Raw genomic sequence first — 26,204 nt, forward strand, 5'->3', positions numbered from 1 at the left:
TGAATGGCTTATATCCGTAACCTCCCCAACAGTGGGTTTGTTAAGCCTAGAAGTTCCCGCCTGAACATGTTGATGTCGGCACATCAGGAGTAATCAAAGAAACAAAGTGAGAAACGCGGAAAGTGGATGGAAGTCAAGAGTTGAATGCATAGGTACATGCAGTACCGACATGGGTCGGGCTGGGTCTTCCCGGGAGAATACATACAGTATTAGTACTGTACACGGTATCAACGCGTTGTTGGATAATGGTTTAGTGAGAGCCCCACTCGCGCCCAGAAAGAAATATACCTTATCCTCTCTAACCTGTGCCATATGGTCGCGAGACTCCCTTGGGCGGTTGGATATCTCGGACAACGTACACGTATTGTTCATAAGATGTAAAAGGAGGTTGTAAACACGAAATGACAAATGCGTAAGGCGGTTTAGAGGAAGAACAGTGCTTTCGTCAACTTGAGGTAGTGGGTACTCTGTACTGAATTAATAATAATTCGATCGCATCATTTTGGTGCGTGGGCTGCGACCTCGCGTTGTGGGTCCGACTCCGCACTGTGAATGGAGACGAGACGAAACGACCCAAAGCGACATGCTCGCAGAATTGGGAAGCCGCACAAAGGACAGTCCATTGGCCCTATTCATATGTAATCTCGCCCCAGCCACCCCACACAACACGCTCATAAGTACACAGTGTGCCTGTCACTATACCCGACTCGACAAAACAAACCACGCGTATTGGTTCCAGAAGGCCACTTCCCCTTTTATCGATGGTGAGCATGTCTTAGTGGATCCGTCTGTTGTACAACGTAGAGGGGGGGTGGGGTGGGAGGCCAAAAAAATAAGAAAAGAGGAGAAAAAAAGAAGAAAAGAACGAAAAAACAGCCAGAGAAACAGGCGCGACACATGTCGTTGAAATACTTCGTACAAGCCGAACGCCATGTGCCCAGTGTGGCGTTTTCATTTTCACGGTACGTGTCCAATTCTCTGATCCTGATCCCGGCACACAGACTTTGTGTACCCGCTCTTCCCCGTCTATGGAGTAGTTGCCCTGACGTTCGTGCTTTCCTTTTCCTTCCGCCTTTTCTTTTTTAAAGTCCCAGGACCTGCAACGTCATACTTTCCAGTGACGTCTGCCGTTTTTCTCCCAATACCACCACCTTCACCACCACCCTACCGACATCAATACGCGCACATAGAGCACACAATTACGCCCGAAAAATCGACCAGCGAAACGGGAAGACGGGGTGAACTTTCAATTTCCGACGGAAGCGGATGTCGCATGTCCAAATCGACAGCTGATCCGTCAATTCCGTGCTGCGATTGTTCGTCGTCTACTTTCGAGTCAGTCTTCATCGCTTTGTCGCCGACGAGACCGACACTGGGACGCAAGACACCCATTCGAGGCGCGCAAAAGAGCATACATACATAGGATTCTTGGGTCATCTGCGTCTGCCACTCGTCTCTACTCCCTTAGTGCTTCTTTTTTGACTTTGGTCTTCCGTCGCTTGGTCGCCTGCGTTAGATCCCTTTAGCACCCGGATCGCGATCATTAGCCTCCGTGTGTTACTCGCCTCTGACCTCATCCTTTCCTTTCTACTTTCCCATCAGTACCTTTCCTCTACTTCGACATTTCCGAATACCACCGCCCTCCCGGACGTCAACGGCACTTGATCACACTTACCTCACCTTTATCATACATCATCGTCGCCCAACATGGGGACTTCCGCGAACAACGCCTCCCCTCGAAGTGAGTCGAAGTCGAAGTCCCCCAAACAATCCACATCGAACAAACCAACACCACCCCGTCAAGGTGAGCACCACCAACATCGCCATCGTCATTTCTTCCCCAATCTTTGCAATGCGTCGCTTTTGTATTGGCGCATTCCCCCCTCCGATGATTGCCCTACCCGAGTTCCTTCCCCCTGTCGACCCGCCACCCCCCTGTGTCCGTCTTACTCACACCCGATTGCTACAGAACCTGCTTCCACCGCCGACGCAAAACAGCAAGACAACAACGTCAAGCCAGAAGTCGACGGCGCCAAACCCCTAGGCCCTCCCCCTCGACCAGGCCAACAGCAAGGGAATAATACTCCTGATTACTTTGGAGCCGCCCGCGTCGGCGACAACAATCTCAGCCTCGAACCCAATCCCTTTGAACAATCGTTCGGTGGCGGCTCGGGCGCCGAGACTCCTGGAGGCACAAAGCTCCCACCCGTTGCACACATCACATCGCCCTCGGCCCTGCTACCCGGCAGCGGCACAACTCCCTTCAACTGGGGAGGAGGTTCGCTGCGAACAGGCCCGCTGAGCCCGGCGATGCTGTCGGGCCCGACCAATGATTACTTCAGCGACTCTCACCACCTACGCGGCGGGTTTCCTACTCCGAACGAGTCCTCCCTGCGGACCGGACTCACGCCGGGAGGCAGTGGGTCTATGTTCCCAGTCCCAAGCCCCAACTCCCAGCTCTTTGCCCAACTCGCCGGCAACGGCGCGACTCCCGGCACCCTCGACTTCCATCGCACCGCTTTGAGCGCCGCGGCTGCCGCCAAGCGGGACGGCCAGGCCCAACCTCCGAACCAGCCCTCGGTAACCTCCCAGCCGCAGGACATGGCTAACGGCTTGTCAACCGTCAAGCCCGAGGCCAAACCGGCCGGTCCCTTCGATCCACATGATAACGATGCCGCAAACGGCCTCTTCATGCTCGCCCAAGGAGCCCAGACTAGGAACGGCGCTCCTGCTCCGAGCTTCCCCCCCAACCCACAAGCCCAGGCACACGCCCAGGTCCAGGCACACGCTCAGGCCCAGGCCCACGCCCAGGCCCACGCGCAGCCAGCACCTGCTCCTGCCGTCCAACCGCTCGATGCCACTCACCAGATGGCCCCCGTCAACGGTGTCGCCCCGGCGGCTCCCGCCTCGTCCACACGGAGCGGCAGCGAGGGAGGTAGCACAGGGTCTGACGAGGGTGAGCGGGCGAGACCCAGCACGCGGGGTAGGGGCAAGAAGGGTGGCGCAACAACTACCACCAATGGCCGGAGGAAAGCCGAAGATGCTCCTGCCAAGGGCCCTGCTAGCAAGAAGTCCAAGACCAGCGCTGCTGGATCGGTTGGAAACGATAGTCAGGATGAAGATGATCAGAAATCCAAGACTGAGGGTGGTAGCACCACTTCCAAGTCCAAGATGACAGATGAGGAGAAGCGGAAGAACTTTTTGGAAAGGAACCGGTAAGATTCTTCTCTCGGCGATAGTATCGGGCGATATGAAGACATCGAATGCTAACAATGACATGCAGGGTTGCGGCGTTGAAATGCCGGCAGCGTAAGAAACAATGGCTGGCCAATCTACAGTCCAAGGTTGAGCTGTACAGCAGCGAGAACGATGCTCTGACAGCCCAAATCACTCAGCTACGTGAAGAGGTGGTTAACCTGAAGACGCTGTTGCTCGCCCATAAGGACTGCCCGGTCACCCAGCAACAAGGCCTGCACGGGGCATTCATGCAGCAGGCCATTGAGCCTTTCAATCCGCAAATGAACCCGTACGGTATGGCGGGACCAATGCCACCAAACCAGCAGGTACTTGCTGGAGGACAGGGGCCCCCACGGCGGTTCTCATAGGAAAGGAACGAAACGAATCCCCTCGGGGATGGCGAGGCCACTGTCACCGTCACCGACGCAGCAATCTTTTTCTGCTGGGGAACAGATACCCTCCCCGTGCCGCCCCTCGTAGGGGAGGCGGACGTCGAGCCGAACAACATGGGCCATCAAGCCACGGGAGCAGAGAATTCCGGCTGTGGTGATGTCGTCAACAATGACAGTTTGCCCGGCCCGCACTTTTCAAACACCAAGAGCCGTCCCGAGCAACACGGCCCTCTTAATACTCTCCTGCGCCTGTATTAACACGTATATTTACCAACACGCATTTCTGCTTGTCACGACGAACGACTTTATCACTTCTTCCACTCTTCTTTTCTTCCTGAACACCAAACCTTGGGAACGGTCGAGGAGACAGGCTTGTCAACACTAGGCAGTCTTCTTTTTGCCTCGTCGCTGGACGGTGGATTGATCGGCACGTGGGGTGGTTGTTTTTGTTTGCTTGGGCGGATTTCAGCCGCTAATCGCTGTATTCCATTTGATGTATCGGTATGTTTTTAGGTGGGATGAGGGCGGGCATACATACAAAACGGGGAGTCCTGGACATGATGCTTTGCTTTCGTGTTTCGGAAGGCGTATCTCGGCCGGGAGGGAGTTTGTGGGGGGACTGTGCCCTCCCCTTCTGCCTCTGATGCTGATTTTATATGGAATGAGATTTCGGTGGCAACAAACAACAAGTGGTCGCCTTGTTATAGATGACTTTTGGAGAATTGAAACAAAAAAGCGTCTTCACTACGGGTTGTAATGGACAAAGTGATGGATAACCGAAGCAACGGCAATATCGCAAGTGGCATCACGAACAAGTTTGCTATCGTATAGGGAAACGTTAACGTTATGCTCCCGGGAACGGCAAAACACGATATTTGGCTGTCCATCTACTTTTGCATTGCTCTCTTCTAGACACAGTCCACTCTTTCTAGTTGCTTTTTCGACGGCCGGCACTCCCACGGGACTCTTTCTCTATGGACGCCCGCTATGGATGAACCGACTCCCCCTTTAAATCCATCCGACATTTCATGTAATTCGATGTAGCAAGATAGGTATCACTCATCGGCGCGCCCTGTTCTAATCGTCCCCGAGGCCGACTTGCTGCGCTCATCCTGACTACGCTGCCTAGGCGGTGCGGTAGATCATGTCGTCGCGGTCGGGGCCGGTGCCGATCCACTTGATCTGCCTTGCTGTTAGTGGGCCATCGGGAGAGGAGGGATTCGGGATGGTGAGGATGTTGGGCTTACCTTGACGCCGATGAAGTTCTCGATAAACTACGGTACTGGTGGTTAGCCAAGAAAGGAAAAAGAACGGAGGGAATGTGTTGCGGCCGTAGCAATAGGTTGACATCTTACGTGGACATATTCCCTGGCTGCCATGGGCAGATCCATAAAGGTCGTGACCTTGGATGTCGACTCGTTCCAGCCAGGCAGCTCTTTGTAGACCACCTCGACTTGCGCGAGTTGGTCGAGATTCGCGGGGAAGGAGGGGATCTCCTACCGAGACCGTTAGTGATGACCGTATGGTGTGGCATCTGTTACGAAGGGGAATACTCACTTCACCGGTCTCCGGGTCCTTGTAGGCGACGGCCACCTTGATCGTGGGGAAGGTATCGAGAATATCGAGCTGCAAGCGAAGAAATTAAGTAAGGGTTCTAGTGCAATAAGTGGCCCTAGGTTGGATCATCACGGGGCGGAATTGCCCGAGGCCGATGGAAGTGAGTGTCCGTCGTACCTTTGTGAGATTCAAAGCCGTGTAGTGGTTGATAGCCTGGGGAGAATTAGCATACGATCATCTGGCAGAGTTGGAGGATGGACATACTGTGCTGTACTTGAGGACGACGAGGTCTGCAAGATGAGGAGTCAGTGCTGTTCAATCAATGGAGTAGAATGGACCCCTTTATAGGTCACGGCTCAGGGTAAGGGGTTGAAGTGAGTGAATCCTCGCCAAGAGAAACTTTGGGGCCCCTTTTTGCTCTGGGTCTGGTAGAAAAGAGAGGGTGGTTATCAGGAGTCGACTCACCCAGCCTATTTCATGTCAGTAGATATCCAGGGGCCGGTGTAAAGAGAATCACTTACCAGCCGCATCTGCGTTTCCTTCCGGTTGACACGCCCTAAGATTGGTCTTTTAGTTGCCGAACTCCTTCCGAAGAAGAGACGCCGTGCCACCTACCCATTCCCGACCGATCTCTTGAAGCTTGGTGCCAACCCTGCCGTTCTTGTCAGTTATCATTCTCAAGGTGTACCATCACAGCCAGCGGAGGAAACGGAATCAAAAAGGGGCAATGTAAGCATGACTTACTCTCCAGTGTCCTCTGTTGGGAATGGCCCCCCTCCTACTCTGGTGGTGTAGGCCTTGACCACACCGATGATCTCGTCAATCTTGGTCGGGTTGATAGCGAGACCTGTGAAGATGCCACCGAGGCCAGTATTCGACGACGTGACGTAGGGGTACTTGGGTATTTGTCAGAGAGAGGCCTGTTTGAGCAGAAGACGGTAGGAGGTGATGTACTCACCGTGCCGTAATCGATGTCCAGCATGAGAGCGTTCGCACCCTCGACAAGAATCTTCATGTTCTTGTCCTGGGCTTGCTTGATAAAGGCCACGGCGTCTACGGTGTACTTGGCGAGCTTGGGCCTGTACTCGTTGAACTTGGCAATCTCCTCCTCCACGTCATACTTGAGCAGGTCGCCATAGCGCTTTTTCGATGCCGCGGCGAGGCGGCGAATCTTGGTCTCGAACAGCTCGGCATCGAATACCTCGGATAGACGAATGCCGCTCCTGGCTGCCTTGGTGCTGTACGACGGCCCGATGCCACGACATGTGGTTCCAATTTTGCTGGCTGCATAGCCGCCCTGGTAGGTTAGCCCATGGTGTACCTTGGGTCAAAGAGGTCGTTTGTGGGAACATGGGGGTTCAGCTTGCCTCCGAGCTCAACCTCCTCCAATCCATCGATAGCAACGTGAAGGTCTAGGTCGATATGGACGCGGTCTGACACGAAGATGCGGTCATGGACACCTTTCAGGCCCTTTGATTCCAATTCGTCGAGTTCCTTGAAGAAGGCGGGGGCATGGAAGACGACTCCAGAGCCGATGAGGTTGAGGTTATCCGTCATGAGGCCCGATGGGAGCAGATGAAAGTTGTATGAGACTCCATTGGCACTGCAAAAGTCCGTTAGTTAGTAGGATGGGGTGGTATGACCATGGTTTTGGTTACTCACACGATGGAATGGCCCGCATTGTGACCGCCCTAAAAACTGCGTCTCAGCGTGACTTTTCCCTGATAGCACATGCGATGCCATCTTCTCGCGAAGGCATGGGGGTTCCATACGCACATGGGTCATGGAGTCCCATTATGGGCCCCCAGGGGTAAAGGCTAAGATGGACTTACCGCAGCCCGGGCGCATAGCTGGGCTTTCGGGGCGAGGATATCGGTAAGCTTTCCTTTCTAGAAGAACATGTCGCATGTCAGTTGAGATATGTCGTCGAGGGACGGACGTGAGGATTTGCTTCGACTCATCCAGCCGATATCGGCTGAGACTACGTGAGGAGCAAGCGGATGATAGAGTCAAGTTGAATACATACACCTTCGTCGCCTGTTCAATGGGTGGATTCAGTAAGTATGAGAGATATAATAAGGGATCGAGACGGAGCAGGAGAGAGGAATTTATAACAGGAATTGGGCATGTTATATCTCGGGGGAGTGAGGGTGAGTGAGACGACGACGACGAGGCCGACTCGAAATGTTCAGAACGAACGCAAGACCCTTTTGGTCTGAAGCGCGACTTACCCCATTGGGATCCCAGGATAATGGTGGCCATTGTGAGATGAGGTGAGAGAAGACAAGACAATAGCGTCGTTGTGAAGTAAGACGTCGTAGGACTCAGAGATCTCGGGACGGAAGAAGGAACATGGGGAAGAAGAATGTCACTATTGAGGATGAGAATTACGAATACTTATTATGGGCTTGCAAAGTTGAATCGCATCACTAGGCCCCGAGGCGGACCGACCTGGAACACCCGAAAAAGCGAAAGGACGCCAACGCCGCCATTGACTTTGTGGTGGGGGAGGGGCAACACAATTGGGCTCGTTTTTTCGTTTTTTCGAGTCACTCACAGCAACATGCATCAGGAAGCTCGGCACTTACCTAATGAGCACCAAATCGGTACGACGTATCGCACACTGCACCAGATCGGTACACTGGTTAGAGTCGTGATAGTGACAACCCCGTTTATGCGGTGATGCCGTGTGCTGAGTCATACATGCCAAGCCCTTGTGGGACACCATGTCACAGAAAGGTACGTACCACCTTGGCCCCTCTCCCAAACTCATCAATCCGAAAGCGTCTCTTTCGGCAAGTAAACAGTGCAAGTCAAGGCAGAAGAAGCAACACCAGCAATTTGCGCGCCTCGCACTCCACCATCGCGACTATTTTATCACGACAACCCCTCCAACCCCGCGACAGCCTCCGATACGTCACTTTACGACCAAGTTTACCGAACATAGTCGCCTCGTCTCAGTTACCAGAGTCCATTGCATCACGTGTTTTGAGCGTCTCGACTCGCCCGGGCCAAGAAGACGCGACTCTCCGCCCTTTGGGAGCATCGCGTCGCCTGGCTCGCGACACTCCATCCACCGTTCCTCATCTACGCTCGGCTCAATGGCATAGCGTCGCGTCGTGCCATCCATGACGACCGTACTACGAATATTGGACCCGTTACAAGTCAGGAGCATGAGCAACGAGCAGCCGGAGCGGAGGAAAAGCAAGCGCCTAGCAGGTTGGACATTTCCCCCTCCACCACAATGGGGCCACTCTCCTTCGGCCCAACCCCACCACGTACTGACTTTTGGCATGTAGGGGCATCTGTTTTGGACGAAAGCGACGGCCATTTTCCTTTTACGCGTGCCTCCAAGCGAATCAGGACGACCCCATCTTCAGAAGCCGACCGCGATCCTCTATCAGCAGCAGCAGCAGCAGCGGCAACAGCGCCGCCACCACCAGGTCCGGAACCCACAAAAAAGTCTGCACGCGGAAGACCGCCAAAATACAACGCAAACGCAGGACCGTCGCCGCCGTCATCGCGGACATCCGCCACCGCAAAAAAGAAGACGACGAAACAAACAGCCGACCCGCCGAGGAGATCGCCACGTTACACACTCAGTCCAGAACCAAACGCATCAGATGGAGGTCAACTTGTTGTGCCGAAGCGGAGGACCAGGCGAAGCGCGCATGATTCAATCGAGAGGGCGGACGAGCGGCCGCTTCCCAACGGGGTGGCGCCTAAGAGGAAGTTCCACGATCATCAGGCCGACGCGTCCGAGGGGACACCGGTGGATGCGCGGCGTCACCGGCCACGCTCCGACAGCGTGGACGACTCGGTCGAATCCCAGAAGATTGCGCTTCCCATCAGCGACACCCCTGTTATCAACCGGAATAAGGAGATGCGGAAGAACGCCAAAGGACCTCGCAGGAGCAGCCTGGGCATGCGGGGACGGAGGGCGAGCTCGCTCATCGATAACGGCCACAGCGCGACGCCGCACCATGCCGTCGACAGTGCCGAGTTTTACAAATACATAGAGGCCGAGGGGCTGATGGAGCCGCGTCGCATGAAGCAGCTTCTCACTTGGTGCGGCGAACGGGCCCTTTTGCCGAAGCCACCCCATGGGTCGGCAAATGCCCACATGATCAATGGAGGTAGGTCCCCATTTCGACTTCTCCCTTCGTGGCGGGGGTAATGTGATGGGGGATCGATCTTGTTACTGACAAACGATTGACTAGCCCGAGCCATTCAAGAATCGCTACTCAAGGACTTTGCTTCCAAGTCGGAATGTTGGAATTGGTTCAGCAGAGATGAGGCGGCATCACAGGCTCCAGCAAAGCCGCCTGTGAGAGTAGAGCCGAATCCGAGGAACCTGGAGCACCAAGCAAAGATTGAGCAGTTAGAGCACAAAGTGAATAGGTATGAATATCGCCCCCTGTCATGGTTTCCCCACCCTCCGGGTTCTGACCACGTCCTGACACTTTGTTACAGCCTGAGAGAAGAAAAGAAAAAGTGGCTCGCGCTGAAAAACACACAACCTATTGAACTCCCGCCTTTATTCCCAGAACCCGCGTCGTCCGAAGGCGCACGCCCGACGGCGACCTTACCGAACATCAAGTACCTAGATGCCAGCGAGGCGCAGATGCTCAGCTACGTCACCGACCCAGAGACGTCATCCGAGGGTCTCCGACGCAAGGCGCAGGCGAGGATAAGAAGCGTGCAGTCGACGCTCGAGTTCAAGGTGGACCAGCTGGCGGACGGGGTACACAAGGTGCTGCAGCGGGTCGAGACGGCGGGGCGCGAGGCCGACAGAGTACTGGCGCTCAGTGCCGCCCGGCTCAAGATGCGCGAGGAAAAGGAGAAGGCGGCGACGGGCACAAAGGACCTTCCCACGATGGAGGTGCTTAGGAGTTTGGGGCGGATATTACCCGAAGGAGGAGGGAATGAATGGAGGGAATGAATGGAGACGACTCGCAAGACCCCCTTTTTTTCGTTTTCTTTTTCTTTTTCTCGGCCTTTTGTTCAAACTGAGCGTCCTCCCGTCACCTGTCGCGGGTTTCTTTTTCTTTTCTTTGCTGGGGAGTTCTTCATGATATCACGACTGGAATGAGCGACAGGGCGGCTTGGGAGGGAGGAGATACTTTGTTGTTTCGTCTTGATTCCCCCTACTCGGTTTCTTTTTTTGGTGGACTGGCCTCCTACGGGAATGGCGGGAACGTGGTGCGATGAAAATATCGCTTTGTTTGGAGACGACTTGGGTTTGACGGGTGCTACGGCCCAGCTTTCAGCAGGGAGTCGGGGAGCGAAACGAACTGCTGTTGCCGGGGTGTACTGGCTTGCCCGTTTCTTTTCTTTCTATAATTGGATTTGATGTCTCTTGTCTGCCTACATAGGGATCTTCTGGACCTGTACATACAGACATTCTGTCCCCGGCGCGACTGTTGTGTGGTCGCCGTAAATCCATCCATATACCCCCAACCCCTTTTTTGGTTCCTGTTCAGCGTTGTCATTACCTCTCGAGTATGGTTACATTATTATACAAGGGATGTATGTGTCCACGGCCCTAGAACGTGCATACGTAGAAGATTCCCACGAGTCGCAACCTTCAGTCATCCAAGTGCAAAGCGATCGGGCCCAGCCTCCAAACCCAACTTGTCTTCCCAGTGTCCTGGATATCAAAGAGGGGGCATGAACGCCATTCCCTCACCCTTTTGACCTTCGCCCTTCCCCCGGTCGACATCGGCCCTTCGGCTCCGAACGTGCTCCCGGATCAGGCGGAGGATCTCGCTATCGCGCCACCGCGAGGGGACAGGCCGGTAGGCGGGTTTGAAGGTGCCCACGGTCTGGGCCCACTCGCCCTCTGGCCGCGACCGGACCTGGATGTCCTCGCCCGCGGGCGGGTCGGCAGTGCCGGCATCGACCGTCTTGGATGACCCCGGCTGTACGCCACGGTAGGCCTCACCACTGGTGAAAGTGGCGGTGTCGAGGTTCTGGGTTTGCTGCTGCTGCTCATGCGGTTCCTCCTGGGTGACCCAATAGTAGATGTCCCAGTCGTTCTCGTCGAGGAAGCGGTCGTATTGGGACATCAGTTCCACGGACATGGTGGGGAGGTAGGCGTCGGCGAAGGTGGAGAGGACGAGGTCGGATTCCAGAGTGCCGCGTTTTCGAGATTGGTCTATATTGGGGACGGTAGATTAGCACTTGAAGAGGCGGTAGGGGAAACGAAAACAAAAACACAACAAAAGCATACATAGAAGGCGGGCACGTGTGGTCTCTGCATCTTCGCCGACCCTCCGCAGGGGCTCGATACGAAACTTGGCGCCCTCTATCTCGCCGACTTGGAGTTCGCCCTCGGATTGCGGGTCAAGCGGACCGGAGGAACCAGCGCCAGAGCCGGAGCTGGATTTCGAGGAGAGGAAGGCACGGCGGGCAACAGGGCCGAATAGGTGGCGCCGGGCTACCGGGCGGAGAGCTCGAGCAAGGGATGCCATTGCGACTGGGGAACTGTAGTCCAGCTTTTGATTCTGCCCGATATGAAAGTGAAAGATCGCGCTGCGGTGCTTCCAATGGTTGTGCTGGTTGTAGGCCGGGAACAGGAGGAAAGACGGGAAATGGAGATGCCTGTCGCCGTGTCCGCTGCAGGTGATTCTGATATCGGTTGTCCAAGTACCGAGGCCCCACCAAATCGCACTACAGTCTTGGTACGTAACTCTACCTAGAGACTGTGCGTTTGACATCATACATGTAACTCGAGGTAGGTAACAAATCAGCGGCACGAATTGACTACTTCGTACGAAGTACGTTCGAATGACCCAACATGTGAACCGACATGATCCTGAATTTCCATATCGAATACCTAACCACATGCCATCTATACACAGATCTTCAAACCGCCGAAAAGTGCATATATGAACTGAACACTGCATGGAAGTCCATGCATCTAGGTCCAAGTTCTTGGAGCGATCGTGCAAAAGAATGAGAACAGGTGCAACGGTGCTAATTCGGTATCATTCATAAATTTATACGCCGCCTTTGGTGAAAGACGACAGATAGACCGGCAAACCACGCCCTCTTGAACTCCTGGACGCGAATAAATGCCCCACGGCTGTTGCCTCTGACACGGCATAAAACCCAACCTTGCAGCCGGTCAAGGTGTCGTAGCTCGCTGCGATGACGCAGCCGCCCAATTCATAGACATCTACTCGCCCTCCCCTCCTCGACGCCCTATCTCTAGCCCTACACATATTTCCATGCAGTCCGTGGCAGTGTCGAACCCCTCAGTGTACATACATCAGCAGCATAGGCCGTTCTTCAAGGCCCCTTAGATCAAGTGCTTCGACCGGAAGTAGGCGCGCAAGTACATGATCTGCCACGCCCAGAGACCCAGCAGCACAAAGGTGGTGCAGAAGCCGAACCACTTGACGCGGTTATTGGTGCTCTCGTTGGTGTCGCGCAACTTGTGCTCACGGCCCTTGAGGTAGTCCATCTCGTTGGTGATTTCCGTCACGAGCTCCTCGATGCGGCGCACCTCGGCCTCGACGGGCTTCAGTTTCTCGGTGGCCTGGATGGCGGCCCAGTCCTTGGCGTCGGCACCAATGTCGATGTCGAGCTCCACCTCCACAAAGGCGTTTTGGATGCCCAGCGCTGCAGGGGTGCGCGGTTAGTCTTTCGTATTCTCTCCCAGAAGCAAGAAAAAAGAAAGGAGGAGAGGTCAAGAGTTGCGCGTACATGCGGTGAAGATGTTCTCGAAGCAGACGTCAAAGTAGGCGTCGGCGTGGGAGGTGAAAACAGTGCGCTGCTCGCCGGCCACGTTCTTGGGCTTTCCGTAGTCATTGCCTAGGGCATCCTTGATCTGTCATGGAAACTATGTTAGTAGGGAAGAAAAAAGACGAGAAGAAACGAAAGGCAAGTCCTAAACTGGTTCGGGCCCCCACGTACGTGCATGTTGACAGTCATGCCGTCGTCCTTATGTCCTCCCACATTCGCCGTCACGACGACAAGGGTATCTTTGCCCACGAGGTTGCGAATGCATCTTTCCCTCCTCACGTGGCGCGGCGTGGCATGCAGGTCGAACTTGAGCGCCTGGGCTGTGCAGGCTAAAAGGAGAAAGCTGCAGATGTACTGCAGTAACGATCGAGTTGTCGCCATGGTCCGACGCCGTCTATGTCTACTTGTCGTGTCGAGTTCGAGTCGAGAGAGTAAAGCCGCCCGGTCGTTTATCTTTTGTCTGTCGGAAGGCAATGGAGTCCCCTTGTGAGAGACGAACGGAAGGGGGGCCGGTCAATGTTGAAGATTGACTCGAAAAAAAGGGAGCTCGAGAATGCCAGCTGGAGAGCCAAAACGTCTCTCCTGTGCTTTGGGGAAATCTGTCGCGTTCGGCTGAAAGTGGCCACATCCCTGTCAATGGCCAAGTATCTAACAATGTCCAATCACAAGTCGCTTTTACCTCCAGCCCGCCACTGCCTCACGTGGGGCAGTTCAGCCTCGTCTGGTACCTCGCCTCGACGTTATTTTTGGTTCTTTAGATTCGCAACTCGAATTCCTAACATCTCTCAACCAACATCAAATCGATACTGTACCTACTGAAGGTACTCACCCACTCCGAAACGACGACACCACATTCGCTCTACTCTTAGTAGCGACTGCCCCAAGACAAGATGCCCAAGTGTAAGCCCATGAGCCCATCCACCCGTGTCGTCCCTTTAACGTTGTCGAAGCTAACCGAACCCGTTTCCCATAGTTTTCTGTAAGCGCCTCCCCGTCGCCATTCCCTAGTCGCGATCCTATGAATCGATAGCAAGCTGGACATTAACCTTCGAATCCCCATTATACAGGCGACTATTGCGACGTCTACCTGACGCACGACTCCATGAGCGTGCGGAAGGATCACAATTCGGGCCGAAACCATCTTCGCAACGTAGTCGACTACTACCAGCGTACGTCCGTCCCAAACACGATCCCTCTTTCCACTCCTCCTTCTGGCCTCGCCAAATCGTCTCGTTGCCACCAGCCAGAGCTAACCTGGCCTCTCTCCGCATAGAAATCGGTCACGAAAAGGCCCAGTCTGTCATCGATTCCATCACATCGTCGTACGCCGCCGAAGGCCAAGCCCACGCCAACCCCATGCTTCCTCAGAACCAGCCAGGCCAGGGCTTCCCTCCATTCCCCTTCCCAGGAGGTACGTTTCTATCCAAACCATGGCCTCTTTTTTTCCTTTCTTATTTGGTGCAATCACCGGGAAAAGATAACTGACGGTCCCTTCTTCTAGGTGTACCGCCTCCATTCCCCGGAATGCCCGCTGGCGCCCATCCATTCCCACAAGGCATGCCTCCTCGTAAGTTCCCCTGGCTTCCCGTGCCCCTTCAGCCGACTGCTTCGCCTGGACCTCAATTCTGACACAAACCTCTCCGATAGCCCCAGGTCAACACGGCCGCGGCGCCCCACCATTCGCCTTCCCCCCACCCGGCGGCCCCAACGGCGCTCCGTTCCCTCCCGCCGGCCTCCCATTCATCCCTCCTCCAGGCGCCCCGGGCGGTCTTCCGTTCCCCATCCCGGGTGCCGCGGGCATCCCCCCTCCAGGAACCGCTAGCGCCCCCGGTGCTGGTGCCAACCCGGCCGCCGCCCCTCCCGCCGGCCTGCCGCCCAACTTCCCCCCCTTCCCCGGCATGCCCCCACCCGGCAACCTCCCCGGAATGCCCCAAGGTATGCCCCAACCAGGCGGCTTCCCCGGTGGCCCTCCCCCGCCTCCCGGCGCGTCGTTCCCTCCCGGGCCGCCAGGTGCTCCCGGACACGAAAAGCGGTAGATGTTGCGTTGATACCACGTTACGCCATTTCGATTCGACGTTTCTTCCCTCTTACGAATTGTCTTTTGGGGGGAATGGGTTCTGAACTTGTCCTTAATTCGGCTGGAGTTTCTTGGTGTTGAAGAGGCGTTGTAAAAAGTAGGGTTCTCACGCATGTAAGATGGAACGGGGGGGATTCTTTTTTTGGCACTTCAGCTTTAATATCGCAAACAGTCATGTCGTAGATACTGACCCGCCTGTCGAGGCTATTCAAGGACGTTTAGATATCCATTTGCGTACATCGTTGGAGCCAGGTGGGATATGCAGTCCGCTGAATGGAGACGGACAAGAAGAACGTAGGATGACATGCCTTTTCCACTGTATAATATATTGCGGTAACTATTCCGATTCCCAACCCTTCGTGTCGCGAAACGAGCAAAACAAACCCGACAAGAACCAGATAAATAACCAAGCAAAACCATTCGATTTGCGAATCCCGGCAGAAACAGCCTGGAGTAGTAGAACGGTATATCATCAACCATAGGCGGCGTCTAATGATACAGTAGCAAGCATTCAATATCCGTCGACTCGTTCAATCATGATGCGTAAAAAGAAGCCCCAAGAACGTCCCCCAACTTGTCCAACGTCTAAAGCCCAACATCTCGTCCTACATAACTAACCCTCTCCCCTTGTACACTGGATAATTTCCGAATTGGAAGATCCATGCTCTAATTAGACCATCATGCCCATACGTCGGGACGACCTCGCCAAAGACCCTATTCTGAACTCCCAAAAACGATCGAATTCTAGTACGCGAGGACTCGTCCACTGTGTACGAATCCCAAAGCAGTAATTTCTTCTCCTTTTTTTTTTTTTTCGTTTGTTCTCATCACAAGCGTGACTCGTAATCATATCATAAAACGTGTCTCAGCAATCAGCGATGGCTGATGGAGAGGTTGGTCTGCTGCGGCGCATCTCGGTAGCTGGCTCGCCCGATCACGTCCCCAATGTTGTCCCTGACCTCGCGCGGCCGGCTGATTTTTTGGCGCAATTCCTGCGTCCGCTTCTCTCGCCTCCGCTCGCTCATCCGCCGGGGCAGCTCCTGCAGCTCGCCGACTGTGTGGGAAATGGAGAATCGGCGTCTCCTCCCTGGCGACGCCGTCTGGTCGCCAGAGCGTTCGGGACCCGAGGAATATTGGGGGCGGTTGTCGTCATCGGCGGCTGAGGATAGTCGTTTGGATTCCATTCTCTGCCTCAAGGACTGAGAGGAGCTCGCCCGACGTTTCATCACACGCAGATTACCGCTTGGAGTGCGTCGAACGGTTCGCCGATCTGTGCCGGGGCGAAGGCTCTGTGAGTAGTAGTCGTCTCCGTCATCAAGAGGCAAAATGGCGAATGTTCTCCTCATCCGCGAGCTCAGACTCCTGCGCGGTCGGTTGTCGACCGGAGGATACCTGTACACTCGGTCCTCGTCGCCCGCGCTTGGCGTCCAGTCATCATCGTAGTCCTTGTATGTCGGTTGCCAGAACGGGTGGAGCTTGTTCTCCTCGACAGGAGAATCTTCCACGGTCGGATAGGCATGAGCGGGCGTCTTCCTCTTCTCCCTGGCCGCTTCTAGTCCTCTGCGGGTATTTCGGGAGAGCGAGAACGTGCGAGTGAGGAGCCCGGATCGGCTGGTCGTCGCAGGGGGACAACTTTCCGAGCGTTGCCGCCGACTAAAAGCTCTGCGAACCAGAGAGGTGCTTCGACGCGGCTTTGGCTCGTCGATGTCTTCGTCAAAATAATTGCCCAGTTTCTCGTGCCTCTCGTCGTACGGCGTCAAGCCCGATGGGGTTGCTGGAATGAATTGGATGGCTGGGGGTGGAGGGGGCGATCGGGGATTTTTCAGGGGAGAATCCACATCGTTCGATGGGAAATAAGATTGCGGTGGCGTGACGGGGTCACCAGTGTCCGGCGCAGTGGCAGTCATATCTGGTCGTTCGGGCGTCCCCTCCGTCGTCTTGTCTTTCTGGGAAAAATCCGATGACTCGGACGGTTTGGACGAATGGTCAACCATGAGGATGGATGAGTTCTGGTGGGAGAAGATGCTGACGGCGAGGGCCTCTGAAACCTCGGGGGCAGTCCCGTTGGTGTCGAGCGAGGTCACCGAGAAGGGCGTGTTCTTCCGGGAGAACTTCTTGCCAGCAGACGGGTTATAATGGTCCACGTCAGATTTGTCATGAGAGTCGATCGGATGAAGCTCATGATCCTCTTGGCCCGAGTCAACAGCAAGCATCGTGTGAAGCGCATCTGACGGCGGCGCCTCAGGCTCCTGTGCCTGTGCCGGGTATGGGCCATCATTCCACGCTTTGAAGCTCTCCGCGGTCATGGATCCGGCGCGCGAGTTATTGCGGCTCGTCGGAGCCGAGAGAGACGATGAGCGAGCTGGTATGACAGGCGGATAATCCATAGTCCTGCGGTCCGAGCGGTCCGACTCGGACAGTGCCCTTGCTCTCCGTGGGGGTCGGGTGAATAAAGGCGTCGCGTCGTCGCTTGTCGAGCCCTTCATACGCGACACCGAGCCGTCGCTCACGCTCCGGTTCGTCCTGCGGCTGCTGGTTGACCTCAACGATGGTGGCTTGGGAGGGTGCATGGAGGACCGGCGATTGGGAACAACGACCACAGGGATTCCGCCGCTTTTCCATATCTCGCGACGGGCTTTGCTACTCGCGATGGAGTTGTAAGTGACACTCGAGGCATAGCTCTCATGGCGTCCATTCGACAGACGGGTGCGAGGTCGTGACCGTCTCGTCTCCTCCTCCGGTCTAGCCAGAGGGCTGGGGGACGGGTTTCTAGGGGACAAGCTTGTGCCTGGGTCCCTCAGGGTTTCTCGCTTCTTTACGTGCCTCAACGTCTGTGGACGCTGCGGTGTGCCAGTATCCACCAGAATCACCTCCACCACAGTGGAAATGTTCGACTTTGATGATACACCCGAATGCCTCCGATCGTCTGGAACGGTTCGCGCATCCGGGGTGGACGACTGTACCCGAGATGTGTCGCGCAAGGATGGGTCTCTCGGAGTTTGACGAGCGGCCGCCGAATGGCGCAAAGGCTTGGAACGCAGGGCCTCTGCTGCGTTCGAAGTTGCGACCACGTTGTCTTCTAGGATCCGGGGTCTTCTTTGCCGAGACGCGTCGGCGGCGGCGGGACGTGTCCTGCGCTCCTCGGGAGCTGCTTGTACGTTTCTCGCGATCATGGGGAAACCCAGGTCAGCATCCAGATCCGGCTCGTCTTCACGTGAAGATGACGATTCCGTGTCAAACGTAATGAATTCGCCTCTTGTCGTCGGTGTCAAGTCGCCCTCGGCCGTGGTGCCAGCGCCATTCCCTAGACGGAATGGCAATGGCGATTGTTTCGCCTGAGTATCTGGACAAACAGATGATTGGGATGCGCTTCCCGAAGGCATATTCGGCCGTATGGTCAGCCTAGAATCGTCCTCACCCGCGGAAGAGTAAGGGTCTTCCCTCGCGGTGCGAAACGACTCTGCTCGGGACCCGGGGGTAGACTTGGTGACAGATCGCAAGGCCCTGGGATCACTATGTTGTAGCGGCGGGGTCTCGTCGGGGGTTGGGGGGCTCGTCGGATTCGGTGGCGTCGCTGGTCGGTCGACACGTGCGTGAACCTTCTCCTCGCTGCGCGAGGGTGTGCCGGGAAGGGTCGGGCTTGAAAGCTGGATAGAGTGGCTGCTGGACGATGTCCGAGAGTGTGTCGGAGGAGTGGGGGGCATGGCCGGCCCGTCCCGAGCGCGCCTCGAGCGAGAAGCAGAGGATGTGGATTGTTGCAAGCCAGCTCTCACAGTGGAGGCAGTGTCGTCAAAGGGATGATCTTGTCCAGATGCTGGCGACGTCTGGTCCCCCGACGCACTTTGGCCTTGATCTCGGTGTTTAGAAGGATGAGGAAGTGGTTTTCGTTTGCGAAATGTTTTCGGGGGGCCTGCTGAGTTGTGATCGGACGGGTCATAGCCGGAATCCAAAGGTTGGGCTGTCATGATGGGGGCGCCAGGTCAACTGCAGCAACGGTCATGCAGAAGCAACGCACGTGCCACATGGAGATGGACGACCTCCGAGTTGGCAGTGTGACGAGGGCCAGCGCCTCCTCTCCCGTCGATACGGTGGCTATAGGGAGAAGTTGAAAGGACGTTGGACGACTCTTGGCATACTCGGTGTGAAGGATTGAGAAGTGTTTTTTTACTTTGGCGAAGCGTTGGCAGAAGAGGCGAAAGCTGGTGGGCGAAAAGAAGAAAAAAAAAGAAACGTGGGACGACGAGAGCGAGGTATGGGCGAGTTTCGTTCCTGGGGAAAGGCGAGGTGATGTTCGACTGCGATGGACGACTTGTTGGGGAATACCAAGAGACGTCTAAGACAAAATTTGAAGCCAGAAGGGAGGAGAGCCCGACAACGTGGGCGACAAAGTTGAGAGTGACTGCGCCAAGAAAGGCAGATGTCGGCGACAGCGAGATGGTGCCGCGCTAGCAGGAGTCAGGCCGGAGCCAGAGGGATGAAAAGGCCGTGTATGGGGTGTCCAACGGTCTATGTATCTACGCAGCGATGTCTCTTCCCGGAGAGAGCGTTGTCGGTTCGTTCGTGGCAGTCGGGAGAGAGCAGGACATTCTATGTTGCAAGATGAGAGTAGAGGGCTGCTTCCTTTGGACGTACGGTCGGTCGTCGACGCCTTCGTACTCGTTCTTGGTCGGGAATCGGTTGTATAAAGAGCTCCGAGACTCGCAGTCTATCGAAGCGCGCACGATTCTTCTGTTTACATTAGGTAGCTGGCAGATGAGAAGAGTATTGATTCATAGGAAGCTGTCGGTCTCTGTGATTTAGTTTCGAGTTCTTTCGTGTCCACTTTGGGGGATTTCTTAATTATGGCAAAGTGGCAGGGGGAGGAGAAAAGAAATAAAGCGGATCTGTGATTGGCAATATCAAGGTCGTAATTTGGCACGCGTTATCGAAGGGACAAGGGAACGTCCATAATTCCTGCCAGCTACGTTCTTCGCATCATTTGCCGTATGTTGACGGAACGAAAGAATGGATCCAAGGTGGCCACAATGGTCGACGTCTCCAAAAGCGTCACGTTTCCAACGAGGCGGGCGGCGGGGCCAGACGAGGGGGACGTGAGGAGAGGAGGTTGGTGAAAATGGCAAGTACCGAAGTACCGGTACATTGTTATCCCTTGCTGTACTGAGTACTGAGTACATGTACTTCGGTACCTAACAAAACGGCTCTTACCGAAGAAACTACTTCCTACGCAGTCACGTTCTGGGGCAGCTTGTCTCTCTGGACGGGATATATCCAGAACTCGAGGACAGAGGGACACTTACCTCATCTCGACGTACGAATAGGCTGTATGCTTGTTGCAGAAGGAAATCGTCAAAGTGAATATCGTTCCTTGACCAAAAGCCATGTCGTCCATCAACTATTCGTATGTGAAATCTACCTAATGGGCTAGCAACGTTATTACTCGTTTGGTCCACTCTCTATTATCCCTGCGACTTGGGTAACAGGCTGGTCTCCAGATATGGACAATTAGCATGCCATGAGCTTCGTTTAACCAGTTTCGACGTTTTCAAATTATATTAAATCCAGAACCATAAATAAGCATACCCTTCCTTACTCCAGTTAGTAAAGTGGAAGTCCTTGACTACTATAACGTTATTCGAATAATAATACATGTACCGACTATTAAAGAAAGATTAATAGAAGACCATAACAAGTTGGTTTTGAGACTATAAGAAATTACCGGCAATACAATAACGCACCGACGGTATGTATACACTACGTGTGCGATTATACTAGGAGAAGTGTACCTATACAGAGTCTGTCAAGGAGATTCCGAAGTCGTAATTTACTTGAAGAGATTAAGGATGTAAGTGTGTTCTATCCTTGCCATCATTGGCCGGTATTATGAGCATGCGTTTCGTTTCGGGCGTTATGTTAAGCAAGACATATTATGGTGATAAGGGATCCTACTGCCTCCTCACTTCATCCACATCGCGGGCACAGGCAGATAATGGCCTTGGCCTCGACCTTGTTACAGACAATGGGGAAACTGTTCGGTTCCTGTCTCTCGGAATACGAGACAGCGCTTCCCGCGCCCAGCCAGGCGCTTTAACCATATATAACGAGAAACTCGAACCATATGGCCCCAGTAGCCTTAGGTCCACAGTGATCAAATCCTGGACGGCGAAAGCTGTACGAGCACACTTTAGACATTAAGTCAATAGAGATTTGAATAGGCCAGAACATAGATTTTCATTAACACGGCACGCAATCATGAAGACCGAGTTACTGACCTCGTAATATAGGACAACATACGACACCTACCGATTGTTTGACTAGGGGATTATCTTACGGAGAGCTTGAGTCCTGGTATCCAGACGGTAAGATATACCTAGTCTGCATATAAAGACTCAAATCAAAGTCTCTCCAGACAAGCGGCGAAGTGCAATATGTATATATACATGTAGTGTTATCCTTGATTAGGAAATGTCTGTTGACTGCAGTCAGCACTGGTATCGCGTGCATTGTAGAGGGAATGAAGAGTAATATAATCTGAAGGTTATAAGTCGTTAATCTCTGATTATAATAACGAGCATCCCGACCCGGCCATTATGACTACTGGCTAAATCTATGATATTCTGTTATTATTCATATATAGTACCTGCGTATTAATAACGTCCAATTACTACAACCACGTAAATAGTGCCTGCTAGATCTGTGTAGAACGGAGGGTTGTCGTACAGATCGCTACAAAGTACAACGGAGACGGAAGAACGAATACCGGCCGTAATATCGGCAGTTGGGATCTGCCTATCCGTCTATGCCGTGGTGCAAGGCGTAACCAACGCCCAATTCCACCTCGCTTGACTAGCACGAAACCTACATCTGAGCCAATTCCATCATGACACAACGATACAGCGATTCGCCGGACGACTTATTGACAAATCAGCAGATAGATGGTCCCTGGCGATCCTGCTACTTGAGTGGAGAGCCTTCCGATTCGGCGGTCCGAACGGTCGCGGGAAAGCGTAAACTTGACCTGTCGAACGATGGGCATCAACGACGGTTGGTTCTCAACGTAGCCGTTTTCCTCCTGTCACCAACGTAGCGCCAACTTTCGCACCGTTCAACTCGTTACGGGGTCTTTCTTTTTTTTGATCCTTCTCAGATTTCGCGCTTCGTTTTTCCTCCCATGCTTCGAAAAGAAATGTCATGGTTGTCCTCGTTTCGATTCCGACCGACAATCGTCTCGGCCGTGTCGGAGACGAGAAGCATCTCGTATTCTTCCCCGTTGTCCCATCGAGCCCCCTTAATCCAGGTCGTCCATTCACTCGTCACTCGCGAAGAACCGAGACATGATGTCAACACGTGCAATGTATGATCCAAGTCGTGCCTAATCAATGGCGTCGCAACCAGCCTTGTCGTGGCGCCAGGTCGTCACCAGGGAGTGGCTTCATATTTCTCCCGCCGTCTTGGGTCCCCCCTTTCTTCTCGCTGGAGGGACGGAACCCGGCCATCGCCACGTTCACCTTGAAGCGGTAATCATGTCGCCACTGGTGAGTCGGCCGTATACTGAAAGAGGTCGAGCCAGTTCAACTAATTTGGCAAGGTTTTGCCGGCGGAGGGGCCAGCCCAGAGCTTCGTTGGAGGTGTCGAGGTTGCGTACGTATGTAGCTTCGTCATGACGGTTCAGATTTTCGTGTCCTGCCCTTCTCCGATCTGTTAATCGAGTTATTTTTATCATGCAACGCTTATACGCGTTCAGCTCGCCTAGGTGATGTTCTGTATTTAGAGGATCGCCTGGCACCCCGGACTCTCCGCTGCCCTTTTCTCTCTCTCAACTCTCTCTCAACTCTTCACCTCTCGTAGCAAGTTAGTGGTACGAGATCAAGAGCCTACCTTACTCTCGCTCATACACAATAACAAAACATTCGTCACAACACTCGCTTGGCTGACCCAGTGGCCCATATCACCTACCGTTTCAATTATTCACGGAATTTCTGTTTGACAGCCTCGTAAATCTGTCAGCGTCGTCTGGATCAAGAAAAATGAAGATTGGCGCAGTCCTCCTCTTCGCCTGGTCGGCTCTGACCGCAGCCCAGGTCACCTAGTACGTCTGCCGAGCTCGCTCACTGGAATCAAGTCGGGTACAAAGACTCGCCGGACTAACACAAGTGGTTGGACAGTAACAACAACACGGGCGAGTACGTCTGTGACAGGCCCAACGCCAATTACTGCGGGGGCAACTCGCTCGAGACGGACATCATCATTCGCTGCAACAACGCGTCGCAGGGCCAGCCCGGACGCTGCGCCGAGAGCCTCGTTGGCTATCAGCCACCCGGTGGGAGCCCTGCTGTCTGCTACCAGACGTCGCCCTCGGGCGGCGATGCCGCGTGCGCGCAGAACTGCACCGTTTTCCCCGAGGATGGCCGCAACCAGTTCACCCTCCCTCCGGACCAGTGCACTCCTGGAGGCGGCGCCGGCGGTAACCAAACCACGGCCGCACCCGCGCCGACGGGCATTGGTGGTGGTGGTGGTGGTGGTGGCCCCGGACAAACGGGCAACGCCACGGGTAATGCCACGGCTACGCAGACGGGGGTTCCGACGGCCACCGGGGTTGTTCCCACGGCCGGTGCGGCACACAACGGGGTCGGGGCTCTGGCGATCGCTGGCTTCGCGGCCGTATTCTTCCTCTGATCGGATCCAGCTGTGGGGAGATTGGGTTCCTGAGGCTCTAGCCATGGACTTTGCTGCTAGGAGAAAAAAGAAAAATACCGGGGACCATGTACGTGTAATGTCTAATTGGGGGTTGGGAAAAGTCGAAGTAAATGGGTTGATGTTCCTCTCACGCACATATGTAGGGCGAACGAGAAATCATGTTTGACAAATGACGCAGAATGGAAGCATTCGTTTTCATAGTCCCGTGGAGAGAGATGAGTGACATGTCTGTTGATTTCTGTTGGGTTGACGATTGTTGGCCATGATCATCCGTATTGAGTGAAAGGGGACACCGCCGTCGGGCCAGATGATGACGTGGTAGACTTGGGGTCACAGTGATGCTCGATACATACGCATGTAGGATGAAGGAGTGAACTCGGTCATCTTGTGGCCGCCTCATAACTGACGGTCCGCAGCCTAACCGCCGTGTCATATTGGGACAGAGATGTCCAAGGCTGACAGTCCATGTGTGTCTCGACAGCATGTAGCATTCCTGAGGGGCCAGAAGGGACTGGAGCGCACAGAGTCCGTTGCGTTGAATACTCCTGGCAGCGCGTCTGATAAGACCGAACAAGGGAATCGAGCCGAATAGACGGGGCCGGGAAGACGCAAAAGACACGGCGGGAAACTCGTCATGTCCCATTCTGACCGTCGACAGCCGCATTTTCTTCCCGCCACCAAGCCTCAAACAGGCGAATCCGCTCGGTACGCTCGGCCGCCATTTCACGCCCGGCCTGCGTCTTCATCATGCCCTCGAGGCGCAGGAGCTTCTCCCCAAAGTGGTCGACCGACCCCTGCAGGCCGCGGTCCGCATCCTTGGCGGCGCCGTAGGCGAAGCACCGCCCAATCCCCACGGCGCCGATGGCATCGAGCCGGTCCGCGTCCTGCACCACGGCCAGCTCCGGATACGCTGCCACCAGCGCGGCCGTCCGCGCCGGGTCCCGCACCTCGGACGTGTAGCCGACTCCCAGGCAGATGGCCTGCACGTCGTCCGCCAAGGCCCTGTCCGCTCCCGCACCGACCAGAAAGTCGCGCACTAGCGTCGTCGCGTCCTCGCCCGGTTTCACGTACTTGCGGTCGCCGACGTCGTGGAGCAGCGCCGCGAGGATGACTTTGCGCAGAGAGAGGGATGGATTCGAGGGTGCGGTGGCGGTGTGTATTTTGTGCGCCATGGCCACGACGCGTTGGATGTGGGACCAATCGTGGGAGGCGTCGTACTGGGACATGTAGGCTTCGGAGTACGCCCTCGCTTTGAGGACGAGATGATCATCGGCGAAGGCGGCGAAGGGGTCCATTGCTTCGGGTATTGTAGAGGTGTAAGGAAAAAGAAGAATCGATTCACCTCTGAATGTACGAAGTACTTTGTGCTGAGCTGACGCGTTTTTCTTTCTCTTTTTCTTTTTCTTTTTCTTTTTTTTTTTTTTTTGACACGTCATCATGTGACCAGAGACAAATGTCACCGCCTGGGAATCGCGAAAGGACGAGACACCCACCACTTAATTCTCAACGTCTTACGCATGGACGAAGTAGCAACCCTCCCCCGCATTTAGGGCCTCCGCCATGCCTCTCTGTGCAACAGACCTCAAATGGCTGCATCATTCGTCATTTCAGGACTCGAGGTCAATGCCAGGCACTTGCGAACTGGCTTGGTAGCATCGCGCAAGCCGAAGTTTCTGCGAGCTCGCTCATCCGTCTACCTTGTGCCGATATGGGAAGTACGTTGTAATATCTACATAGTAGAAGATGTGTGTCCATACAGATACTCGACTCTCCTTGGATGACCCCCTCTCTGTCGTGTGACACAGCTCACATACCCGCCGAGGCTAGCACTCGTGGTATGCATACGGCCGAAGACACCATACCCGAAAAGGAACAAGACGATGGACGCACCGGACCTTGCTGGTTCAGGAAAATCTTTCGTAAAGTACGGAGGTCATCCCGACACGATCAGGAAGCAGACAAACGGATGTCGCATGCCGATATCGCTGACTGCCAAAAGAAAGGATATCGGGATCGAGCCATTTATTAAGCCGTAACATTTCTTTTCTTCCGCGAGCCATGATCGATTGATGCTAAATAATTAGTGTTCACTCTCGTGCCCGCAACTGATGTCAGGCATGGCGACGGGCAAGCACACGTAGGGGCCGAGTGTCAGGGAACTGGGTTTTGCTTATTGATCTGAAAGGTACAAGGCAGGAAGGACACCAGCGATGATTGCGTTGCACCGTTGAACAACTCGGACTGAGGCATTCCGGGATGGATGCATCCAGCTAAAGTACTGTACTCATATCATGATGGCGGCCATAATTTGCAGCCCGGCAGCCGTGATCTCGGTGCTGCGCGCCCATCGATGATGAGCATCCTACAAGGAGTACAACGTAAGAAGACGGCTTGATTCCGGCCCGGGACAGATAAACGACAGCAGACTGACTGTCCGTCGAATGTCGATCTTGTGCAACTTGTTGACCAGCCAGCTACTCGAAATGGGGACAGGTTTT

General features: G+C 54.6%; 10 protein-coding genes across 10 annotated transcripts; 4 read left to right on the forward strand and 6 right to left on the reverse strand.

The window, feature by feature from the left end:
* Positions 1–1,707: 1,707 nt before the first annotated feature.
* On the forward strand, positions 1,708–3,887 carry ACRALDRAFT_1068368 (uncharacterized protein; the record flags this gene model as incomplete). Its single annotated transcript, XM_071017561.1, has 4 exons — positions 1,708–1,741; positions 1,970–3,215; positions 3,284–3,563; positions 3,606–3,887. 4 exons carry the CDS (start codon positions 1,708–1,710, stop codon positions 3,885–3,887), a joined length of 1,842 nt encoding a protein of 613 aa, XP_070876913.1.
* An 867-nt stretch (positions 3,888–4,754) lies between these two features.
* Positions 4,755–7,448, reverse strand: ACRALDRAFT_2040225 (uncharacterized protein; the record flags this gene model as incomplete). Its single annotated transcript, XM_071021032.1, has 15 exons — positions 4,755–4,811; positions 4,877–4,903; positions 4,985–5,125; positions 5,187–5,255; positions 5,364–5,399; positions 5,451–5,476; positions 5,652–5,656; positions 5,708–5,742; positions 5,802–5,838; positions 5,931–6,082; positions 6,145–6,470; positions 6,554–6,789; positions 6,849–6,877; positions 7,019–7,071; positions 7,418–7,448. 15 exons carry the CDS (start codon positions 7,446–7,448, stop codon positions 4,755–4,757), a joined length of 1,260 nt encoding a protein of 419 aa, XP_070876914.1.
* An 866-nt stretch (positions 7,449–8,314) lies between these two features.
* Positions 8,315–10,128, forward strand: ACRALDRAFT_2098923 (uncharacterized protein; the record flags this gene model as incomplete). Its single annotated transcript, XM_071022911.1, has 4 exons — positions 8,315–8,405; positions 8,486–9,322; positions 9,407–9,587; positions 9,660–10,128. The coding sequence occupies 4 exons, from the start codon at positions 8,315–8,317 to the stop codon at positions 10,126–10,128; spliced, it is 1,578 nt and encodes a 525-aa protein (XP_070876915.1).
* A 715-nt stretch (positions 10,129–10,843) lies between these two features.
* ACRALDRAFT_1061166 (uncharacterized protein) lies at positions 10,844–11,659 on the reverse strand (the record flags this gene model as incomplete). The annotated part of the gene is made up of 3 exons (XM_071016376.1): positions 10,844–11,053; positions 11,201–11,343; positions 11,419–11,659. 3 exons carry the CDS (start codon positions 11,657–11,659, stop codon positions 10,844–10,846), a joined length of 594 nt encoding a protein of 197 aa, XP_070876916.1.
* A 331-nt stretch (positions 11,660–11,990) lies between these two features.
* On the reverse strand, positions 11,991–13,513 carry ACRALDRAFT_1040051 (uncharacterized protein). Its single transcript, XM_071015161.1, has 3 exons — positions 13,107–13,513; positions 12,897–13,020; positions 11,991–12,812 (listed from the first exon to the last, which is right to left on the reverse strand). Exons 1-3 carry the CDS (start codon positions 13,314–13,316, stop codon positions 12,490–12,492), a joined length of 657 nt encoding a protein of 218 aa, XP_070876917.1. The 5' UTR covers positions 13,317–13,513; the 3' UTR covers positions 11,991–12,489.
* A 190-nt stretch (positions 13,514–13,703) lies between these two features.
* ACRALDRAFT_1079948 (uncharacterized protein) lies at positions 13,704–15,460 on the forward strand. Its single transcript, XM_071018962.1, has 6 exons — positions 13,704–13,835; positions 13,909–13,914; positions 14,003–14,104; positions 14,209–14,346; positions 14,437–14,502; positions 14,583–15,460. Exons 1-6 carry the CDS (start codon positions 13,826–13,828, stop codon positions 14,969–14,971), a joined length of 711 nt encoding a protein of 236 aa, XP_070876918.1. The 5' UTR covers positions 13,704–13,825; the 3' UTR covers positions 14,972–15,460.
* Positions 15,065–15,862, reverse strand: ACRALDRAFT_207132 (uncharacterized protein; the record flags this gene model as incomplete). Its single annotated transcript, XM_071022179.1, has 7 exons — positions 15,065–15,117; positions 15,204–15,216; positions 15,251–15,281; positions 15,367–15,537; positions 15,587–15,597; positions 15,648–15,778; positions 15,844–15,862. The coding sequence occupies 7 exons, from the start codon at positions 15,860–15,862 to the stop codon at positions 15,065–15,067; spliced, it is 429 nt and encodes a 142-aa protein (XP_070876919.1).
* ACRALDRAFT_2046548 (uncharacterized protein) lies at positions 15,436–20,521 on the reverse strand (the record flags this gene model as incomplete). The annotated part of the gene is made up of 9 exons (XM_071021520.1): positions 15,436–18,970; positions 18,998–19,457; positions 19,531–19,599; positions 19,641–19,757; positions 19,835–19,895; positions 19,977–20,176; positions 20,245–20,286; positions 20,325–20,376; positions 20,463–20,521. The coding sequence occupies 9 exons, from the start codon at positions 20,519–20,521 to the stop codon at positions 15,885–15,887; spliced, it is 4,146 nt and encodes a 1,381-aa protein (XP_070876920.1). The 3' UTR covers positions 15,436–15,884.
* Positions 20,522–23,036: 2,515 nt separating this feature from the next.
* On the forward strand, positions 23,037–23,685 carry ACRALDRAFT_2040230 (uncharacterized protein; the record flags this gene model as incomplete). Its single annotated transcript, XM_071021033.1, has 2 exons — positions 23,037–23,098; positions 23,175–23,685. 2 exons carry the CDS (start codon positions 23,037–23,039, stop codon positions 23,683–23,685), a joined length of 573 nt encoding a protein of 190 aa, XP_070876921.1.
* A 653-nt stretch (positions 23,686–24,338) lies between these two features.
* ACRALDRAFT_2098944 (uncharacterized protein) lies at positions 24,339–25,001 on the reverse strand (the record flags this gene model as incomplete). Its single annotated transcript, XM_071022914.1, has 1 exon — positions 24,339–25,001. One exon carries the CDS (start codon positions 24,999–25,001, stop codon positions 24,339–24,341), a length of 663 nt encoding a protein of 220 aa, XP_070876922.1.
* Between the last annotated feature and the right edge of the window lie 1,203 nt (positions 25,002–26,204).

This window comes from Sodiomyces alcalophilus (assembly GCF_042370955.1).
Source record: "Sodiomyces alcalophilus JCM 7366 unplaced genomic scaffold ACRALscaffold_2, whole genome shotgun sequence".
Lineage (NCBI taxonomy): Eukaryota > Fungi > Ascomycota > Sordariomycetes > Glomerellales > Plectosphaerellaceae > Sodiomyces > Sodiomyces alcalophilus.